This window comes from Microtus pennsylvanicus, chromosome 1 (assembly GCF_037038515.1).
Source record: "Microtus pennsylvanicus isolate mMicPen1 chromosome 1, mMicPen1.hap1, whole genome shotgun sequence".
In the NCBI taxonomy this organism is placed as follows: domain Eukaryota; kingdom Metazoa; phylum Chordata; class Mammalia; order Rodentia; family Cricetidae; genus Microtus; species Microtus pennsylvanicus.
In genome coordinates this window covers 146,835,782-146,859,565 of record NC_134579.1, presented here as the reverse complement: position 1 = coordinate 146,859,565, position 23,784 = coordinate 146,835,782, and the positions used below count along the sequence as shown (strand labels likewise).

The 23,784-nt window shown below is 41.8% G+C and overlaps 1 protein-coding gene across 3 annotated transcripts in view; it reads left to right on the top strand.

Annotated features, from left to right (window-relative positions):
- Positions 1-11,472: 11,472 nt before the first annotated feature.
- Znf274 (zinc finger protein 274) overlaps positions 11,473-23,784 on the top strand; it is a 28,009-nt gene continuing 15,697 nt past the window's right edge. Inside the window, exons 1-5 of one of the 3 annotated variants that reach the window (XM_075991694.1) lie at positions 11,473-11,749; positions 12,001-12,080; positions 12,776-12,902; positions 13,699-13,794; positions 21,564-22,046. In XM_075991694.1, the coding sequence (XP_075847809.1) occupies positions 12,036-12,080; positions 12,776-12,902; positions 13,699-13,794; positions 21,564-22,046 (751 nt within the window). In that variant the 5' untranslated portion in view covers positions 11,473-11,749; positions 12,001-12,035. The other 2 variants (XM_075991703.1, XM_075991713.1) reach the window with 2 other exon arrangements.

Here is a 23,784-nt window from a genome sequence, read left to right as displayed (position 1 = left end):
AAATAAGTTAATTCATGAGACACTGGAACATTCACAAGGAAAACAAACAAAAAGCTGGACATTTGGGGGCATTTCTGTAATCTCAGCAATCAGGATGTGGATGTAAAACAATCAAGAGTTTAAAGCCTGGACTATAGGACATCCTGACAACAAAAAGAAAGAACAACAACAAACCAGAATAAAACAAAATAGCTAAAATAATACTGTGTTGAGACCATGAAGGTCCTTCTACGCAGAGAGAAGCACTAAGAGAATCAGGAATATCAATCACACAGGGGTGTCTCCTCAATAGCCGGATAAAAACCAAATATCTGTATTGCATCCTGAGAGCTGAGAGTGGAGGTTATTAATGATCTGGTGACTGTTTTGATACCTGATAGAGAAAGCCCTCACCCTAATTCCCCAGAATGATTATCCCAGACTCTAACCTCCCTAGATCATTACCCATCCTTAGGGAAGATGTTATGTGTATTTTTATGGTCTGCTAACCTCTATGATATCAGACAGAGACCACATTGGATTCTAGCCTTTTAGCTATAGAATACACCCTCACGGTCACATGTACTTTGTAAAAGAGTCTCTATGTAATTACACCTTAAGCTTTATTGTGCCCCTGGAACTGAACTGATTGGACTGACTTGTTTGGAAACCTTTTCCCAAACTGCACTGTGTTTTAAATAAGCTGACAATGAAGACGATGAACTTCATTAGTCTGTCTCCCCAAAGTCTGACCCAGGTTGACAGTCAGTCTGAATCAGGTTTTCATTCTCATCTTCTATTGGGTTTGCCTCCCAGCCTGGATAACTGCAGGGAGCCCCTCAATATAGATTTGATTTGGAATTGAAATAACAAACAGAAATGAATATAGTAGAAACAAATCCAAACAGGCTTATCTTTGACTACCAACCAAATGCAAAATGTACAAATCAATAATGTTGAAAAACAGATTTTTTTAAGTGCTTCCAATGCATGTTGGAGTTGTTTTATTAATATGTTAGGGATTGAATCTAGGGCCTTGAACATGCTTGGCAATCACTCTAACACTGAAATACACACCAATGCTGAGCTTTGTGTTTTAATATATTAATATTATAGAATATATGGTTCTATCAATTTGATGTATTTTCACCAATTTGCATATTGGAAAATGCATATTGTATCATTTCACCATATTGCAAAAATAGTCCACTGTATCAATGTTTGCAAACCCTTAATGCATTTCTTTTAAAAAGCAGCAAGTCATATAATAAACTCATATACTTCAAATATATTAAACATATTCTCAGAAGTACCATAGATGTCATAAAAAGTACACTAAGTGTAAACAGAAGAACTGTATGTTCCTAGCGTTGAATGATAAAAGTACAGAGAAAACAGACACATGATAAAAGACATTAACATGTAACAGGAAGACAGAGCTTCAACAAATGGAGACTGGAATAGACTGAAAGGCTCTGAATGGTCAAATCAAAAGAGAAAGCAAAACAGTTACTAAATATGTGAAATACTGATCAGGCTGTTTTATAGAGAAGGAAATAATAATTAGAGTAACAAAAATAAGGCAAGAAAGATGGCCCAGCAAATAGTGCACAGGCCATGCAAGTCTGGTGGCTTGAGGACACATTCCCCAGAATACATGTAAAGGCAGGAGAAAACTGACTCCATAAAATTGTACTGACTTCCACATACATTTATACCAACAATAAATAAAAATCAAATTAAAAAATAAAATAACCAAAATAAATACTTTGAGCTATCAGACTGGCAAAATTAAAAGAGCTACCAATCTTCCATGGCTACTCATGGGAAACTAAATTGGTACTGGTCATCTCAGAAAATAACCTGGCAACATCTTTAAAAGCTAGGGGCCACCAGATGGATCAGCAGGTAAGAGCACTTCCTGCTCTACTAGGAGACCCAACTTAGGTTCCCAGCACCCACATCTCATAACTACCTGTAACTCCAGCTCCAGAGGATCTGATATTATATTTTGGTCTCTTCTAGCACCTGGACTTACATGCTTGTACCCATACAAACATACATACACATAATTAAAAATACAACTTCACAAAAAAGTTAATCACACACATCCTTTTCCAAGACCTTCCACTTGTAAAAGTTAATTCACTGGAAGTATAAACATTCAAGATTCTATTAGAACCCTACTTTGGGGTAGTGGGGGTGACAACCTAGGGACTATACACTATCCAACTTTCAGAATCTTACAGTAGAAAAAAAAGAACGTGATATACTGAATTTTATTTTATGCAGAATCATTATTTACTACATATACTGCAAGAGAATAGGGAATACTGGACTACTACTAGTATACTGAATTTTACAGATTAAACTTCTGATCTTCCTGCTTCTCCCTCCTGTGTGTTGGAATTACAGATATGCTCCACCACAACAGCTTTTTTTTCCTGGTGTCTTTTTGTTTTTTAGAAATCATGTAAATTAAATATATGCACCAAAAAAATTTTTTGACAGAACACAAACCTCAGTACATGCAGGATAACTCCTGGAGAAGGAGCCCATTTAAATGTAAGGAATATGGTAATGGCTACACAGATCTCCCTACCATCTTTACTCAACAGAATGGCCAGTGACAGACACTAGAGTCATCCCAAGAGTAAAAACAAAAAAAATCTCTTCATGAAGTACACTTTGACATTAGAGAAGTCATACTGGATAGCATTCACATAAATGTAAAAACATTTTTACACAAGGCATGGCCGTTTGGACCTGTGAGGGAACTCTCGGGAGTCAGATCTTCTAAGTGTGCTAAGTGTAGAAGAGTCTTTCCAGGAAAAGATCCCTTTCGGTACATTTCAACAGTCATACAGCAGAAAAATGCTCTAAGTGGACACACTGTTCTTCTCTAGCATCATGAACTATATACTGGGGAGGGACATGAAGGAGGCAGTCATTGGTCATTGTGGAAACGGCTTTAGACAACACTCAGCTTTTTGAAGGCAACATCAGAGAACTCATACTGAGAGACCCATGTTGTGTAATCAATGAACATAAGCTTCTTGGTGTTCTTGCTTCTTGCTCTGGGTAATCAATGTTGGAGGATTCCTACTGGGAAGCTCTCTATAAGTAAAGTTGATTTTGTTATCTTCCAACTGAAGCTTTAATTTTCTTTTGAGACAAGGTTCCACATATCGCAAGCTAACATCAAACTCACTATATAGCAGGGAATGACTTCAAAGTGCTCACCCTCATGTCTCACCCTACTGCCTCTACTTTCTGAGTACTGGGATTAAAGATACACCTTTAAAGACACAGTTTTTATTTTAAACCAGAAAACTTGATAGAGAAACTCATCAGACATGATCAGCGTGGAAGTAGAGTCAAAATTCCATTTTATTTGCCATTAGAGATTGTTGTAGGAGACCGCTTGTTTCTTTCCAGCTGTCCAGACTCAAAATAAACACTCAGAAACTACATTATTTAAACCACTGATTGGCCAATCATTTAAGTGTATTGTTAGATAACTCTTATATCTTTGGTTAACCCATTTTTATTATTTTATATTTTACCATGAGGCTCATGGCCTACCAGCTGGCATCTCACGTCTTTCCCCTCTGGCGGCTCCATGGCGGCTCTTTGATTCTGCCTACTCTCTCTCTACATAGATAGATAAGATAGATAGATAGATAGATAGATAGATAGATAGATAGATAGATAGATAGATAGATAGATAGATAGATAGATAGATAGATAAGTAGGTAGATAGACAGACAGACAGACAGACAGACAGATATGCAGGCAGGCAGGCAGACTTGTTTTAGCCTGGCTATATTCTGCTAAGCCATTTGCCGAAATCAGCTTCTTTATTAACCAATAAAAGCAACAGATATACAGAAGGACTTCCCGCACCAAGAGATAAATCATAAAGGTGGAGAAAAGCTAAAGTGATTTGGGGTCCATGAACAAATACATTACCTAAATGCACGAAGACTCCCACATGGCTTCCTTCAGTCAGACAAGCAGCTTTTTCTACATGTCCCTTTGTTTTACATCAAAAACAAACCTAATGGGACCAAGGGTCTGATCTGATGTCCACTGTTTGATAAAATGACTGCAATGGATAATCAACTTTCATGCAAATGCTGTAAATAACATAGCTTTCTTCATCATAGACTTTCAGAAAATCACCAACCCTGAAAATCCATACAGATATCATATATTCCTCAGCATATTCTTCAGAATCAATGTATGTGATTTTTAAAATATTTGAAAAGGGCTGGAGGTTACACCTTCAATTTCCCCTGTATATTCTGTATGTTCTCATCGCAAACAAGTCAGAATATAATAACTTATCAATGTGTTGTCAGTGTTATTGCACTATTTACTTAGGTGTGCAACTTCTTAGTCCTAAGAGACTACCAATATCTAATCAGAATTAAAGACATAACATTGCTTTATAGTGTTCATATGCCAAGAAAAGACATACCATTGCTTTTAATGTTCATATGCCACGAATAACGATAAGTTCAACCAAAAGCCCTTACAGAAAAATGGAGAATCAACACAGCATGAAATCATGGGGCTGAAGAGGTAGTTCAGTGGTCAAGTTCACTGGCTGCTAGTCCAGAGGACCTGGGTTCAAGTGCTAGTCTCCACATGGTGGCCCACAATCTCCTGTAACTCCGCTTCCAGGGGATCTGATACCATCTTCTACCTCCACAGGCACCAAGCGTGCATGTGGTGCACAGTCATATAAGAAGGCCAAACACACATAAAGATAAATTGAAAAACTCAATAAATTTAATAAAAGAAGAAATCCTAAGTATTAGAAGACAAGAAAAGATTCCGGTAACAAAAGGACACTACTTTTAGAATTTTGTGCTTGACAAAAATAGCAATCATACATGACAATAAATATTTTCAGGCTGGTAAAATTTCAAAAACTATCTTCTTTCCTGGAGAAATTCCCCTAAGAGAACATAACAGCAATAACTCATAATGATATGTGAGCTATGGCCCAAAAGTCAATTAAAAGAGGTGCTGTCCATAGACATTTTAGTCCTAAGGGGAAAAACTATGAGCACTCCAAAGACCTTAAGGAACAAAATGTGGTACATCTACACAACAGCTAAAGAGTGAACTACTGATACAGTAACTAGCATAAACTTAAAAACATTGATGAATGAAAAATCCAGATGCAAGAAAAGAAAAAACTAATGGGGGATAATCATGATAGTGGTTTCTTTCGTACTGTTCGGGTAGTACGGGGTGTTTGAAGGTGTACAGTTGCTACCTATGTGATAGACACATATGCATTTCTATGTTTTAAACCCATTGAGGGGATTTGGGAGGATGATTCAGAAGATAACAGCGCTTGCTTCTCTTGAAGATGACCTGAGTCCATTTCCAACAGCCATGCTTAATGGTTCACAACCCAACTTCTCTGGCTTCCATGGGCTTCCAAATGTGTGAGGTGTATACAAACTCATACAGGCACACACACATACATATAAGTAAAAACAGATTTTCAGAAAATCCATTGAAGCTGGGTATTACGGTAGAGGCTTCTAGTGTCAGCACATGGGAGATCAGAAGACTAAGGAGTTCATGGTCATCTGAGTTACACAGTAACTTGAAGTCAACCTAGGCTACATGAAACACTCTCAAAAATTAATTTTATTGACCTGAAAAGATGAGGACTTTATATTTGTCACTATATATATATATCACTATGTCGTATGTATGTATATATATATATATACATACACACACACATATATATATTTAAAAACATCATGTTTTTCTTATTTTATATGTATTGGTGTTTTGCTTGAATGTATGTCTGCCTGGTGCCCCCAGAAGCCAGAAAAAGGCATCAGATGACCTGAGACTGGAATTATGTAATTTGTGAGCCACCATGTGGATGTTACGAGTGGAACCCAGGTCCTCTGGAAGAGCAGGCACTGCTCTTAACCACTGGGCCATCTCTCAAGCCCCTATATATCCATTTAAAAAACTGTTACTTCTTATGTTTTATTGTTTGGTTGGATTTTAGTTTTTGTGAGACAGGGTTTCTCTCTGTAACCTTTGCTGTCCTTTGACTGTTTAGGCTGGCCTTGAATTCATAGGCCTACTACTGCCTCCCAAGTGTTGGGATTAAAGACATGTACCACTACCACCTGGCTTAAAAACTGTTTATTATTTTGAGGTGAGGGCTTACTATGTATCACAGGCTAGCCTAAAACTCAAACTGACTTTGAATTTGTCAACCTTCTACCTTGGGACCCAAGTGCTAGTAGCATTCCAAGAGTGCACTGCCATGCCAAGTCATTTTAAAACTAGATACCGGGGCTGAAGAGATGGCTGAGCAATTAGAAGCATTTATCTCTATCAGAGAGCTGGAATGCAGGCCCCACCATCCACACTAGGCTGTTCACAAATTCCTGCTCTAGGGCCTCCAAGGGCACCTGCACACACGTGTGAACATAAACACACAAACACATACACATAAAGTAACTCTTAAGGGGCTAGCTCAGTGTTTACCAGTGCATACTGTTCTTGCAAAGGACCGGGTTCACTCACTTTCCAGCACCCAAGGAAACTTTACAACTACCTATAATCTCCAGTTCCAGGGAATAAGTCTCTGGCCTCTGCAGGCACCTGTACTCATGTGCACATTCACATTCTCTCTCTCTCTCTCTCTCTCTCTCTCTCTCTCTCTCTCTCTCTCTCTCTCTCACACACACACACACACACACACACACACACACACACACACAAATTTTAAGATAACAAGATATTTAAAACTAAATGCCAATTAATGTGACACAGAGATTCATGCTTCAGTTTGAAATAACCCCAAACCAAAAGCAAACACAAAAATGGATCTGCTACTTGTATGAGTGAGATTCTGTAACTGTTAATAGCTAGCCCACCTCAGACTAACACCATCAGAGAACTTTTTATTTATATGCTTAGAGAGTTAGATCACCAATATAGCTATAGCAACAGTGTGATCTAGCAGTTCAGCAATCACTCCAAACACTCAATTTTCATCTTTTCCCTAGGCTGTGTTCATACTAATTATCCTTTTTTGTTAATGTATATGGGTATTTTACCCACTTGCATGCATGCCTCCCATGAAGACCAAAAGAGGTTGTCTGATACCCTGGAACTGGAGTTACAAACAATATAAGCCACAGGTGGGTGTTGGGAATTGAACCCTGGTCCACTGGAAGAGCAGTAAGCACTCTTAACTACTAAATATCTCTCTAGCCCATATATTGGTCATTTTTAAATTAGCTGTCAATTACCTTATAGCTGCCTGCAAAGATAGAATGTACTTATTTTGCATTCCTATGGCTGCTTTAACTCCATTACTACAACTATCTTAAAATAAGAGATAAACTTTAGTAAAAATTTATTCTTGTATTTTGGATGCCAGAAGTATAAAATCAGTATCACAGATTGAAATCAAGGAGCTGGCAGGACTATGCATCACACTGAGGCTTCAGCAGTACTATTCAGGAATAAATTCTATGCCTCTACCAGCTTCTGGTGGTTGTTCTAGTTTCTTGGTTTATAGGTACCTAACTCCAACCTTTGCCTCTGTGGTAACGACACCTTCTTTTGTGTATGTGTGTATTCAAATCTCTCTGCTTGCCTCTGGTAAAGACACATGACTACAATGGGTAATCCAGGATAATCTTCATATCACAACACATTTAATACATATACAAAGTCTCTGGTCCTTCTTGAGGATAACAGTCACAGGTTACATCTTTAGAGGTCATTTTCCAAATCTTTAATCAAAACGACAGGCTTCTCAATGTGTGCTCACTCATTTAACCCAATTGCCATCAAGATACCTTTCAGTGAGTGGCTCAGATCAAGGTAACTAAGAGGTCTGTGGGTTAATCACAGTGACGATGGAAACAGAACTCAGATGGCTACACTGAGGACTCACCCCTACTGCTGAACTGTCGGGCATCCTCATCCATGGATTGCTAATAGGGTACCTGGAAAGGGGATGAGTAAAATGGTCTCACACATGAACCCTAAAGATCTCCTCTCACTCACTAAGAATCCTTTGAAATGTCGTCTTCCTTCCTATTTGAAAGAAATACTCAGCCTTTCTTTCTCCTTACCTACCATGGAAATCCATCTCTTCTTTCAAGCACTCCCAATAAGCTTTCTGCCAAGGTTCTTTTTTCCTGAGTGTTCCTTGGACATTGAGATTTTGCTCAAATCCAAATCTCTGCCCTCAGATTGGGCCTGTGAAAACTCACCTTGAGAGGATGCCCCTGGAACAGATGAGTTTCACTCAAGCTGACCTCTGTATTGACTGCTGCTACTTCACCCTCTTTTGGTGCAGCAGATCCTGCCACCGCCACCTTCCCATAGATGTCAAAACTCTAGCTATTGCCTTTCCCACAGCTAAGAAGTAGATGTGTCATCTATGGCCAGTGCAACCTAAGCATGTCTGTATAAGACGACTTCCCTATGGTGGGCATAATGATGTCCTTTCCTCTTCTGAAGACTATATTAACCCATATAAGCATGTATGGACATTACCTCACATGGGCACACAGGAATTTACAGATGGAACTGTGTTAAGTATCTTGAGAAAGAGAAATTATCCTGAATTATTTGTGACAGTCTAATGTCATTATAATGACTATTATTGTTTGTCAACCTGATTACATCTGGAATTAACTAAAAACCAAAGTGGCTGAATACACCTGTGAGGGATTTTTTTCCTAACTAAATCATTTGAAGTGAGAAGGTCCACTTTTAATTGGGATCTTTTGAGGTCAGAAGATCCACCTTTAATCTGGCCCACCTTCTGCTAGCAACCTATACAAAGGACAGAGAAGGAAGCTCTTGATCTTTGCCCTCTCCCCCTCCACACACACACACACCATCCTTTAGATGGATAGACAGAAAGACAGACTCATTCTATCCGTTCTGTTCCTCTAAAGAACTCTAATATAGTCATCGAAAGTTTTTGCTGGGGCTGTCAAGATGGTTCCCCGGTTCCCCTTACACACACACACACACACTTTCTGAACAAGTAATTTCCATGGACTTTTCTCCTTGAGTTTGAATCCAATCCAAATCATTCCTATGTGGGGGAGGAGCAGATTCCTTCCCTCCTCCCCTTACATTTTTAGGGAAAGGACAAAACAAAGCCCAAGATACCAAGTCCCTCCAAAGCTCCATTGCATTAATATTGGAAATATTATTGAATCTAGTAATGAAGGGAAGAAGCGACACTGGCTTCTAATTCTAGAATACAAGCATTTTCATCCATTTAAGTTTACTGAGGCACCTCAAAAGTTACCCTCAAATAGGACAAGAGGTCCTCTGCATGTCCCAATAAATGGATCTCACATTTTATTTTTATGACTCTACTGTTAAAAATCCCTTTATTCCAATATTGTTTAAGTTATTGAAGTTTTTGTGCATATACATGTGAGTGTTAACTTATGACTCATTGGTCCTTACTATACCTCGTTTACTGTCACTGATTCTGAAATTTTCCCACTAGGATGGTACACAACTTTGATTCTAGCAGAGGAATTAAATTGAGGCTACAGAGTTTGAGGACAGTCTGGGATATATGAGACCCAGAATGAATGAATAAATGAAAAAAAGATATAAAGACCATCACCATCAGAATAAACATAGCATGATCTCCGAGTTGATAATAATACATAAAAATTAATTGCAGTAAAAATTAAGAACAATGTATAGTGTACTTTGGTCATAAGAATAAGCAGCACAGGGACTGGAGAGATGGCTCAGTGGTTAAGAGCACTGCCTGCTCTTCCAAAGGTCCTGAGTTCAATTCCCAGCAACGACATGGTGGCTCACAACCATCTGTAATGAGATCTGGTGCCCTCTTCTGGCCTGCAGACATGCAGGCAGGCAGAACACTGTACACTTAATAAATAATTTAAAAAAAAAATAAGCAGCATAGCCAGGTGGTGGTGGCACATGCCTTTAATCTCAGCACTTGGGAGGCAGAGACAGGCAGATCTCTGTGAGTTCGAGGCCAGCCTGGCCTACAGAGCAAGTTCCAGAACAGGCTCCAAAGCTACAAAAAAAAAAAAAAGAAAAGAAAAAAGAAAAAAAAAGCCTGTCTCAAAAAAAAAAAGGACAAGCAACATAACCACAAATAAACACAGTGTTGTTGAGTCCCTATTTAGAAACCTCAAAAGAATACACAAACCCTGGGTGGAGGAGGATAGGTCAGTAGTCTCTAGTCATGAAGAGAACATCAGAGTATCTGGACCCCAAGTAAAACAAGACTACATCAGTCAGAACAGAATATGAAGAGACCCTAGAAAGAAAATACTAGATAGTATAAGAAATACAATAGAGTTCTTTGTCATTCTGAGCTGTAAAGGAAGTTAAAAAACATACTAGATTATGGCCAGGGGCAAACTTCAGGTTCCCACCTCCTGGATATGATCCAGTCGGTCACAAGGAGCAAACCTAATCACAGGTCACCGACATTACCAGGACCTGCATCCTCCCTATGTGTAGGGTACCATTAACAGCGCATCTCTTCAGACCCTGTGTGGACATTTACATTTAGTCTCCCTGGGGCTGAGGGAAATTTTAGTTTTCCTCCATATCCCTTCTTCTGCAGGGGAAAACTGGAGGGGACATTTAGTGTGGCCCACCATATAGTTCATGTTCACCAAGTCTCCACACATATGCCACCTTTACGTTGCGAGACCATTCAGCCCTGCCTACTCTAGAAATCCGGGCGCAGACGCCTGTCTTCTCATAGAAACTTACGCAAGCTTTTAATTCCAATGCCTATTGACTTTCTGTTTCTATACTTTGTGAACCTTCGGCAAGACTGCATCCTTTCTCCTCCCCCTCACGAAATTGTTAAATGAGTTTGTCTTCTCCTACCTCCAGCCCACAACTACACACAGACACAGACACACACACACACACACGAACCTCCTCCCCACTACCCTGTGCCCTAAGACCAGCACTTCCTGCCCATCCCTCGTCAGTCCCACAACCCCACACCCACACATGAACTTCCTCCCCACTACCCTGTGCCCTAAGACCAGCACTTCCTGCCCATCACTTGTCCGTCCCACAACCACACACACACACACACACACACACACACACACACACACACACACAACCACACACACACACACACACACACACACACACACACACACACACACACACACACACACACACACACACACACACGAACCTCCTCCCCACTACCCTGTGCCCTAAGACCAGCACTTCCTGCCCACCCCTTGCCCATTTCCAACTTCCGGTTTTTCCAAGCTCGTTCACTCCCATTAGTAAGTTCGACTCTCTCCTATCCTCGGTCTCGGTGAACAGAGGTCCTGGGGCTCAGCGACTTAGTGTCCTCCTTAAAAGGCTTCTTCCTAGTTCTCTGGCCGCCAACAACACTTCTACGGACTTAAGCTTCGCGGCCAACAAGACGGACGCCGCTGACTACTACTGCCGCTCGACGCCCGCGGGGGTGTCTGGGAGTTGTAGTCCGGACCTGTAAGCTGACGCAGTTCGGGGCCGACCGACGCGCGAGCGCCATAGTGTCTTTTAGCACGCGCTGTGAGTCCTGCCGTAAAAGCCCGTCGGGGACAGCACCCGTCTTTTGTTTTATTACTTTACACTCTCTGGAGCCCCCAGCCGGCTTTGCTTGAGCCTCCACTTCTACGGGCACGGAAGGATCTGTGTAGTCGTGGATCTGGAGCCTGAGGTAGCTATCGCGCTCTGGATGTGGTACACTGTTTAAGAACACCCACCGCGTTCTGCATTGGAGGACATCAGAAGATCTGTCCCTCGCGGTTAGAGGGGAACCTGTCTCATAGGCGAGTGGGAGTAGGGGAGAGGACTCACTGGGCATTTTCCATTATGGGGGGTGGTCCGCTGAGGCACCGGTTAAGGGCAGAGGTAGAAAGAGCTTCTGAGCACAGTCCTTAGCCCTACCCACTCTCCTTCCACCTTCAGTTTTCTCAGCACCCAGCCTACTCCCTCGAGAGAACATGGAGAAGAGTATGGCCTCCACGCTTCCAACAACGTGGCCCCATGTGAGTAGAGGTTTCTTTCAGCTTTTGAGTCTGCCCCAGATGGGGGCGGCTGGTGGTGAGACATCTGTTCTCGAATATCCTAGATTTCCGGGAAGAGGTGAAGGACTGCCTCGCTGTCCAAGAGGGTGGTTAGATAGAAAATGAAAGAAACAAATAAACCAGTTTTTGAACTAGGGATTCTACAGGCGAGATTGAAGCTTTTCAACTAAAAATAAACTTTGTTACATCTATTTTGTGTGTGGGTACGCACCTGCGTGTAGAGGACAGCTTTCCGAATGGCTTCTCTCCTTCCAAAGTGTGGGTCAAACACCTTTACCCACTGAGCCATCTCTCCAGGGCTTTAAAACTATTTTCTGCTTTTTTTAAACTGGGAGTGTGGGGAGAAACTGACGAGTGTGAGAAGATAGGCTCGTATTTAGTTTCAGCAACTGCTTTGAGAAGGTGACAATAAAAGGAAAAACGGTGTAGATGGGAACCAAGAGTCCTATCCCCTGGCTAATGAGAAATGGAAAGGTTTTCATAGACTAGAGGTCTCACGTGTCCTCCTGATGAGTGGCAGAGCGATTTGCTCGAGGATTCAGACAAAGGAACTTAAGACAAGTAAAATGTTGCTGGTCATCTTGGTCAGCCTTCCCATTTTCGTGGCACTGTGGAAGAGGAAGACCCCTGGCTGAACAACATTCTGTGGGTTTTAGGACTCTGTGAAGTTTGAAGATGTATCACTGACATTTTCCCAGGACGAGTGGGCACAGCTGGACCTCCAACAGAAGTGCCTATACAGGGAAATCATGCTGGAGAACTATAATAACATGATTTCAGTGGGTAAGGCAGCCTCCACCTTGATCAAGATCTGTCTGGGCCTCGGGTGGGTGGTGCGCACATGAACTCATCACAGTTGAGGGCCAGTCTTCTTGACTCTACCTCCTTCCTCCTCCCCCCCCCCTTTTTTAAACTGCAAACATGTTCCTGTGAACTGGTTGCACTTGGGCTTATCCTGGACAGACCAGAGTGGAAGTGTTATGGCAGTGGAGAGCTTGGTAGAAAAGAAAAAGGCAGCTTTTGAGTATAACTTCAGGTATTTCATCCAATCCATACATCCGATCCCCTGAACGCTGGGCGGAGCCTATAAGGGCTATTTATAGCTGCAGTGACAGTTGACTCTAACTTTTAAGACACTTCCCGTGTATGAGATACTGGTGTCCTGCAGCTCAGGGGTATCATCAAAGACTGTTTTCTTAGTGGTTCTTAGGAATATTTCTGTTCTAACTATTACATAACTGTGGCTCTAAGCTTGATGTCTATGTTTAGGCAGAAACAAGCAAAGTAGATTGACCTGACCAGTTCTTTCTCGGCTGTCACATTTAGCAAAGAAGCAAAAGCTTCCTCAGAATATCCCCCAATTGAGCAATCTCCCTTTTTTACTTTATGGTTCCTCTGCTGTCAAGGAAACCCAAGAAATCCAACTAAAGGAATGGATGTATAGTTGTCACTGCCCAAGGCCTAAAGTCATTATGTCCTAATATTATTATTATAGGGTCAGGAAGGAATAGACTGTTACAGCAGAACAGCATGTTCTCTAAGCAGACTCCCCAAGCCCTGTCTCTTTTCCCCTGAGCAGAACATCACTTTTCCAAGCCAAACGTGATATCTCAGTTAGAAGAAGTAGAAGACTTCTGGCCAGTGGAGAGAGAAATTCCTCAAGATACCTGTCCAGGTGAGAGCCAGGCATGAGGGAGTTCCCAAAAGGGATGGGCCTATGGATTGTTCTGAGACTAATGTCTTCTAAGCGGTGGAGAGCACGGGAACTCGGGCAACATGTTGTAATTAGTACAGGTTATTTTCCAGTGCGCAGTCACTGTTTTCAAGGTGCTGGTTATTAAGCCCAGGGTCTTTCATACAGTAAGCAACACAGACACTGAACTAACATCTGCACCCTCAGTCTTTATTTGGAGTGGGACTCATGGTATTTGGGGTTCATGTGGTAGGAGGTTTGGTGGTTGCTTTGGTTTTCTGTTTTGTTTTGAGGTGAGGTCTGGACTCCAACCTGCTACCTAACTGAATTCCTGATCATCCCTCTACCTTAGAAGTTCTGGGATTACAAATGTGTGCTACCACACTGGCTCCTCTTTTTATTTCTCTTCTAAGTTTTGTTGATTGTTTTTGTTTTTAACCACATAGGCATATTGTCTGCACACTTTCTTGATTTCAGGCATTTTTTACTTTTTTGTTGTTATTCTATTATCGAGCTTCACTTGTACCTGGTGGACATGAGTTCTTTCAGCCCCATATACGGCTTCATTCTTCTGTTTGTTGGGAACACCATCTTTCCATAGACTAAATGACTATTGTCATAGTGTAAAAGCCTCTTCTGTGCTCTTTGCTTTGAACTCTGTGCTTTTCCTCTCTAGCGGTGCATTAGGGCACATTTTATTGTATATTAGTGAACTTCAACAAGTTCTCATTCCCTTTGTAATTAAAAAAAACAACTTTTTTTTGGCCATCTAGTCCTTTGGATAATACCACCTTGCCTAGGGTTAGTTGACAATATTCTGTTAGCACGTACATTAAGTTTGTTGCTGTTACCTGTTCTTGTTAGTCCCTTCCTGCACGGTTGTTCAGATGAATCTGTTATCCCACTAAATTCTCTAAACATTGGTGTTTAAATTACTTTTCTGTTGCTGTGAACATCTAAGTGACCATGTCCAAGGCCACTTATAAGAGACAACATTTAGTGAGTCCAGGATCATCATGGTGAGGAGCATGGCAGCAGGTGGCAGACACGGCACTAGAGCAGTAGCTGAGAGCTTACATCCTCACCCACAAGCAGGCAGAAAGACAGAGCTCATGATAGCGGAATGATGTGGGCTTTCGAAATCCCAAAACCTACTCCCAGTGACACAGCTCCTCTGTCAAGACCACACCTAATCCTTTCTAAACAGTTCCACCAACTGGGAACAAAATATTCAGATATTTTATTTCCTGGCCCCATAAGTCCATGGCAGTATCATAATACAAAATGCATTCAGTCCAAGTTCAAAACCCCTCATAGTCTTTCACAGTCTCAGCACTTTAAAAGTTCAAAGTCTTGGGGGCTAGAGAGATGACTCGGTGGTTAGAACACTGACTGTTCTTGCAGAGGGCCCAGGTTCAATCCCCAGCACCCACATGATGGTGGCTCCCAACCATCTGTAACTCCAGTCCCAGGGCATCTGACGCCCTCTTCTGTCCTCTGAGGGCACTGCATTCACACACACATACACATACACTCACCAAGTACTTAATAATGAATAAAATTTTAAATAAAAACAAAGCAGTTCAAAGTCTCTTCTGAGGCTCAAGGAAGACTCTTACCTGGAATACCCTTTAAATTTAAAAAGCTAGTTACATACTTCCACACAGAAATTGCACAGAATATATGTGACCATTCCAAAAGGGGAAAAGTAAGGAAACACTGGGCCAAAAAAGGTCAAAACCAAGCAAGGCAACTCCAAACCCTGTAACCCCATGTATTTGGGCCTTGCTAACAGTTTCAGAGGGTTAGCCCATGACCATCACGGTGGGTTGCATGACAACAGGCAGGCAGGTATGGTGCTCGAACTCTAGCTGAGCACGTACATGTGATCCACGAGCAGGAGGCAGAGAGATAGCTGACTGGGACTGACATGAACTTTGGAAACATCCCCAGTGATATACCTCCTCTGACAAGGCCACAACTTCAAGTAAAGCCACCAACTGGGGACCAAGGGTTCAAACACATAAACCCATGGGTATCAGTTTCCCACAAACCGCCATACCACTGAGCCGTGTCTTCAGCCCTACGTTAATCTTGTCTTTGCTTTAGATAATTTCATAGTTGCATCATCACATATTGAGCACCTTGCGATTCTGAAAGTGAGGAGTGGGAAACTGGCCTAACCTAATGGGAAGATATCTTGGTTTTGATGAGAGTGATGTTAGATTCAGCTTAGTATCACATCAACATTCATCTCAATGAATAAATATTAATCTAGTGCTAGAAGTGGATGAAAATAATACTTCCTGTTTCCATTACAGAATCTTCCAAGGTGGTCGGAGTGGTTTTTCTCCTTTGAGCAGTTAGTGGTCACGTAGCAGATCTAAGAAGTGCCTCGCTGTAAGGTTCTACCTTGTGTTACTCTTCGTGAATGACGAGGTGGTAGTCACTGGTTTTGCTGTCCTCAACTTTTCTATTCAACTGTTGGGCATAAAGCACACCATGCCCTACCGGATGCATCTCTTGGTTTTTTAATGCTCTGGTGGGAATAGCATCAGAGCCACTGCCTCTGGCACCATTCACCTGTCAATCTCCATCTGGTGTCATCTTCGGTGATGATTATCAGCCAAAGGCACTGCAATCACTGACTTCGCACACCCCTTCTCTGGACTCTATTTTGTGGCTAGGAGTAGGTAACCAAAATATAAATATGTGCAGGTTAAGTTGGCAGAAGACACGGGCCATATTAACTGTGAGGGACTGGCTTTTGTTGTTGCGCAGTGGTGTGACATGGCCTCTCACAGCTCGCTCTAGTTGGTTTGTGAGGAAGGACACAAATGAAGGAAGGAAGGAAGGAAGGAAGGAAGTTTTGGTAGCATCGAGGGGTGAAATTGCCTGCTCTGAGAGAGTAGCAGCAGGTTTAGGGAGAATTAAGGAGTGTGTATGACTCAAGGGTAGACCCAGTGAACCTAGTAAGTGAACAGCTTACTGAGAATTCATATGAGTGAAGGAAGCTGAAGGGATATTCTGTGTCTATTTGTTTGTACTCTGTCTGTTTACTGCAAGCATTCTTTCTGTGGTTCTGGAACCTGATGCTATGGCCTTTTATATGCCAAACAGGCCTTCTGCCATGGGGCTACATACCCAGCCTTGTATTGCCAGGAAAACATAACCTGAAATTTTGAAATTAACTTACTTTAAAGGTATGAACTATTTTGTTATTTTTTTAATTTTTTTTATTTATTTTACATACCAGCCACAGTTTCCCCTCCCTCCTCTCTTCCTGTTCCCTCTCCTCCCTCACTCCTCCCTTCTACCCATTCTGTTCCTCCTCGTTCTTCTCTATTCAGAAAGGATAAGACCTCCCAAGAGAGTCAACAAAGCATGGCATATCAAGTTGAGGCAGGACCAAGCTCCTTCACCCTGCATCAAGGCTGAGTGAAGCGTCCCAACGTAGGGAGTAGGTTACAAAAAGACAGCTCAAGTGCCAGGGACAGGTCCTGGTCCTGCTGCTCTGGGCCGCACAAACAGGCTAAGCTGGTATAACCTATTTTGAGAAGTAAAACCTTTGTTTTTCTTTCTCTCTCCATAATGACATACTGTTAAGTAAAACTTTGTGCTAATCAGGTAAGGAACTACCCAATACCATCCACCCTAAAAGTTGTTTAACTGTGCCGTGCCTCTGCTTGTGCTGTCAATACCTTAGAAATGAACAGCAGCTTTAGACACAGCCGAGAAGGTTTGCTAAGCTAATCAAATGCACTTGTTTGAATTTCAAGAGGTCCAGATAGCAAATAAAAATATGAGATTTTATAATGTCAGATATTACTATTGAATGAGATAATATGTCTCCTCTAGTCTCCCAACAGTGGTGTGCTGTGCCGCTTATTGATGCACAGAACAGAGATTAAATCGAAAGCTGGGATGGTTTTTCACAATTCAGCTTGCATGCCTCTCCAGTTTTCCACCATAGCTAGAATGACATCATGGAATGTGGTTGTTGAAGTGATATGAGAAAATGGATAAATCTTAAGGTAAATGTCATTCTTCCTCAAGAAAGCTTTGACTGCATGGGAAAATGTGTTTTAAAAAAAAATGGATTAGGTTGTGCTTCCTGGGTGATGTTGGGGCACAGTCAGGAGGCAGAGGCAGGTGGATCTCTGTGGATTCAAGGACAGCCTGGTCTTGAGAGTGAGTTCCAGGACAACCAGGGTACACATAAAGAAACCCTGTCTTGAAAAAGGAAAAGGGGGGTGGGAGCTCATATATTCAGCTGTTGTCTTTCTTTGGTCATTCAGAAAAGCACATGTATGTCCCTCAAGTGAAAGGCTTGAATGTTAACTAGTCTTCATCATTAGAAAATCGATGCATAAAAGAGATTTTTGGCCAGGCATTGGTGGCACATACCTTCAATCAAATCACTTGGGAAGCAGAGGAAGGCTGATCTATGAATTCTAGTCTACCAATGTAATATAGAACCTGTCAGGAAATAAAGAAAGGAAGGCGAGAGAAAGACTAACTAGTAAATGAACAAGCTATAATCAAAGGACAACCTCCAAAAACTTTTTTTCTTTTTAAACTTTTTCTTTTATGTGCATGTATTTTGCCTGTGTATATATTTGTGCACCATGTGCATACATTTCCCACAGAGGCCAGAAAAGGACATCCTTTTCCCTGGGACTGGAGTTACAGGTGGTTTCAGCCCATCATGTGTATGCTGGGAGTGGAACGCAGGTCCTGCAAAAGCAGCCATCGCTATTAACTGCTAAGCCATCTCTCTAGCCCAAAATTTGATATTGTCAACTTAAGAAATGAAGCAGGAGCTAGGTGGTGCTGGAGAACTCAGGAGGCAGTCAGGTGGATCTCTGTGAGTTTGAGACCAGCCTGGTTTACAAAGTTCTAGGACAACTAAGACTGTTATACAAAGAAACCCTGTCTAGAAAAAACAAAAGGGGGGGGAGGCTTGAACCTGATAAATTTGATTGTGGCAACACTTTCAAACAATAAAAGAGTTTATAAATATATTTGAATTTAAATTACAAAACAAGTGTTTTCTCTTTTGGTTGAGAAAGAGGCAGATATTGCAGGGTTTAATTTTTTGTATAGCTTAAGAGGATGTCTACATGCTCGAAGAAACAGAAAATAAAAATGAACAAACATGGAAAATGAAAGAAATATTTATATGAAAGTTTGGAATATATGGAAAATGAAGGAATTTCACATATATACAACTTTGAGTGTTCAGTACCTTATGGATTTGTTTGAGAGTCTAGAATCTTGAATGAACATACATTTTGTCTAAAGCCTAGTACAGTGTTTGTGTGACTGGTTGATTTTTGTCCAAAAACACTTTTTCTCTCATCTTTCATGTATTTGTTCTCTGAGATCTTTTAGAGAGAGAGAGAGTGTGTGTGTGTGTGTGTGTGTGTGTGTGTGTGTGTGTGTGTGTGTGTGTGTGTTAAAAAAAAGACAATGTACAGTGTATTTAGTATGAGAAAGCCCAATTTTAGCTCAGCTTGGACCTCCTCAACTATTAGAAGACTAAAACCAGATATGAATCTGTAGAGAGTTTCTGTGAAATTTTCAATATTCACTCTCTGAGAACTCACTCTAAGGAAAGAAAGCCTAGAAATAGAATTGGAACGGGAACAGCTTCTGACCTAAGTTAGTCTTACCTGGAGAAAACTCACATGAGACCCCCTCCCCAGAAAAAATAACAATTTTATGTTTGGAAATTTTCTTATGCCAAATAATAGCCTCTGAGAACTCTGAAGCCACAGGAATGTGCATGACGTAGGACCAGTTCCTTGTGCGGCTCTCTCGTTTGCTGTCGCAGTCATGCCAGCATTAGTCTGAAGAAAGTCATCGCTGTTAGGAAGCCACTGAAGGTTAAAGAATTTACCGATGGGGATCCCTGTAAGCATGACAGTGCGGGAAACTTCAGTAGGAGTCCTCATTGTGTTCTGGATCAGAGGACTCATATGAGCAAAGACCATTTGGATGTATTCTATGGGGAAATCATCAGCTTGAACCCCTACATTTTCTGAGAAACAGATGCTCAACAGAAAGAACTACAGAGAATAGGAAAGGGAAAATGTCAGAGGTCATAAAAGTGCAAACCCTGTACAAACTTTGAATAACACGAATTTATAACTGTAGTCAAGCAATTTCTGACTTCTCTAATTCTGTTATCTGACTTAAATATTAAATGTTGTGAATGAGAGCAATCATTACTATAATTCTATCCATTCCAGTTGGCTAATAGAGTGAAATGCTTGGAGGTTAGAAAGACACTACCGAGTGAATACATAGCAGAAGAAATCCCAAGAAACAAGGGCATGTCTCCAGAAAGAATTTCAGTGTGAGTCCAGGCTTTGAGAGAGTAAAGGGAAATTTTGAGGCAGAATATGTTTCAAAGACCTCTGAGGACTCAGAGTCTTACTGATTTGTTTGAGAGACCAGAATCTAGAGTGGCCATGTCTTTGGCTAGAGCCTATCCAGTAGTGTGTTTGCATGGTTTGTTGATTTTTGTAAAGAGCACATTTTCTCTCATCTTCCATGTATTTGTTCTCTAGGACCTTTGTTTGCCATCCGTCTGTCTGTCTCAAATATGTATGTTATGATTCTCTTAAGTGTGACTGGACAGTCTCAAATACATTTCTAAAATCAATGAACAAAGCATTGGGGCAAATATTTTTGGGAGGTGATGAGGGGGATACGTCATTCTGAAAAAATAAAAAAATGTATTTTTAAAGCAAGAAACAAATAGCTAGGCCTGGAGTTATAGGGCTATAATCCCAGCTACTTGGGAAGCTGAGGCAGAATCACAGGTTCAAGACCAGTCAATTTAGTGAGCACCTGTCCTCAAATAAAAAGCAGAAAGAAGGGATGGGGATGTAGCTCAGCTGGCAAATTATTTACCCAACATGCACAAGGCCTTGGGCTGAATCCCCAGCACCACATAAACCATGTATGCTGTGAATTACTATAATCTCTGACCTCAGGAGGCAAGTAGAACATCAGAATTTTAAAGTCCTGCTCTACTACATAGAGTTCAAGGCCAACTGTGCTGGCTTCCCTGTCTCCAAAAAAGTGTGAGTTCTCATTATTATAGCTCAGTGGTTGAACACTTGGTAAGTGCATGCTAGGCCCTAGGCAAAGAAATAAAATTTAGAAAGGAGAAGGGAAAATGTAGTACGTGAATTCTCTCTCTTTAGACAAAAACAATGATTTACAAACAACTGATGTACAAAATAAAACACAAGTTAAAAATCTATATAAGAGAAGGGGGTAATCTATACAGATAGGCTACAGTAACTTAGTAATAGTTCTTTGTATATAAGAATAAGCCGGCTGCTTACATACTGAATAAAACAATATTTATGTTCCTTAAAACATGTATATGAAACTGGGTCTCAGGCATCCTAGGCTGGCCTGACTTTGCTCTGTAGCCAAGGTTGACCTCTATCTCTTCTGTACTGGGATCACAGACATGCATTTCATTGCCTGGTTTTAATGCATTGCTGGGAATTGAACCCAGGGCTTCCCAAATACCCACTGAGCTACATACTCAACCCTGTCTTTGTTTTTTAGATGAGTCTGTCTTTGTAACTCTGGTTGGCCTAGAACTGAATATGTAAACTTTGCTAGACTCTTACTCCAGGGATTCCCCTCTTGCCTCTGGCTCCCAAGAATAGCAATTACCGGGGTGTGCCACCCTGCCTAGTTTTCACTCTGGCTTTGACTTATAGAATCTTCTGGGCCTTCTCTGGACCATGAAATAAATTCCTTTCCTGATGAGAATCCCTTGATGAAGATCAAGGTTGTTGAGGTCCTTACACTGAACAAGGATGTGGCTGGTCCCCGGAATGCCCTGATTCAATCCCTCTATCCTGAAAATGGAGAAGACCGGAGCCCAAGTAGCCTCAAGCCAGCTCAACAAGCAAGCAAGCATTTGGCTGACACGAAAGTTGCTCACCAGAAGTTCCGACATTTCCAGTATGAAGAATCAGACGATCCCCGGAAGGCTGTGTCTCAGCTTCGTGAGCTGTGTCACCAGTGGCTGCGGCCCAATACACATTCAAAGAGACAGATCCTGGAGTTGCTGGTGCTTGAGCAGTTCCTGAATGCACTGCCTGAGAAGTTGCGGGTATGGGTAGAATCCCAGTACCCAGAGGATTGCCAGGCAGCAGTGGCCCTGGTGAAGAAGAGGACCGTGATGTCTAAGAAAGATGGTGAGTTTCATGGAAGGGTAAGGTGAAAAACTTCTCTATGAAGGCTTTGTGGAGGAATGAGGAGTAGTGGAGGAACAAGCCAACTAAGGATGACTTGTTCCTACTCCAGACCACAAACATCTGTCTTCCATGTGTTACTAGGTCAAAGCTAAGAAATCTGAAGTGGTTGGTTTCCTGCCCTGTTCTCCCAAACAAAAACTTATCATGGGCTTCAATGGAAACTCAGATACAGTGCTTCCCCTCCCCCTGTTCTCTTGGGACCCCTGACACATAGCCAGCCTGTTGTAGGGAGCTGCGGGCCTCTTCCCACAGCCCGGCTCCCGGCTGCCACCCCAGCTCCCGGCCGCCTGGCTAGCTTATGCCCCAAAATAACAACACACAAATTGTATTCTTTTAAACACTGCTTGGCCCATTATATCTAGCCTCTTCTTGGCTAACTCTCGCACCTGGACTAGCCCATTTCTAATAATGTGTGTAGCACCCCAAGGTGCGCTTACCAGGAATATTCTAGCCTACGTCCATCCTGGGTTGGAGCTTCATCTCGCGTCTGCCCCAGAGAAGAGAGGCAATGGCGTCTGTCTGAGGTGTCTTACCTCACTTCCTCTTCCTCCCAGCATTCTGTTCTGTTTACTCCACCCACCTATGTTCTAACCTATGAGGGCCAAGCAGTTTCTTTATTTTTTAACCCATGACCTTCCTCCATCACCAGCCTTCCAGTTCTTTGTAGTTTATTGAGCCTGTGATCCTGCGGAAAAATGTGTTATGACAAGTGAAGACACATGACAGTACTAAGGTGGTGGAAAGGTCGGATACTGGTGGAGTTTATGGAGGCTGCTTCTGTCGCTGATACCTGTTAGGACTAGAATGAGGAAAAAAGGAGGCTTGTGAATGCCAGTAGGCCATGAGCTAAGAATTCTGGGTAGCCTGTGGAAGTTGAAAGGGTAAAGAATGGGTTCTTCCCTTATCCAAAAGAACATATTCCTGTAAGAGTCTTGACTTTAGGCTAGTGAGACTGATGCTAGAGCTCTCATCTCTGAAACCGTAATATATTTTGCCAGACCTAATGACATAGGCTTAGAATCAAAGATACTCAAGAAGTAAGTTAGGTCTCTAGTTCGAGGCCTGCCTGGGCTGCAAGTGAGCTCAACGCCAGTGTGAGCAACTTATCATGACTGCCTCAAAACAGAAAGCTGCTGGGGCGGTCGTCAATAGTGGAACACTTAACCTAGACTGCACTGCATTCTGGGTTTAATCCCCAGAATTTGGGGGTAGAGTGCAGTTAATGACCATTAACTGGAATTTGACTCCCCAGAAGCTACATTTAAAAAATGTGGTTATGGTCATGCATACCTGTAACTACACTATTAGATGAGATGGAAACAGGAAGGTCACTGGGGTTTGCTGCCCTGGCTACAAGTTGAGTGAGAGGTCATGACTCAATGGAATATAACAAAGAGTGATGGAGCAGGACACCAGAGGCCCTCATCTGACCTCTGCATGCATAAAAACACACATATATCCACATGCATAGACCACAGTTACAAACACCAAACACACATATACCCACATGCACATAGACCACAATTACAAACACCAAACAAGCAGTGGTGCTTATGAGATGAAACTGAGTTTGCCCTATGTTTAATGTGTTACAACCTAATGACCTGACCTTCCACTGAGGACCCTGAGAAAACTATTTGTGGTCAATGTACTATTTGGGATTCTTTGGTATCATGCA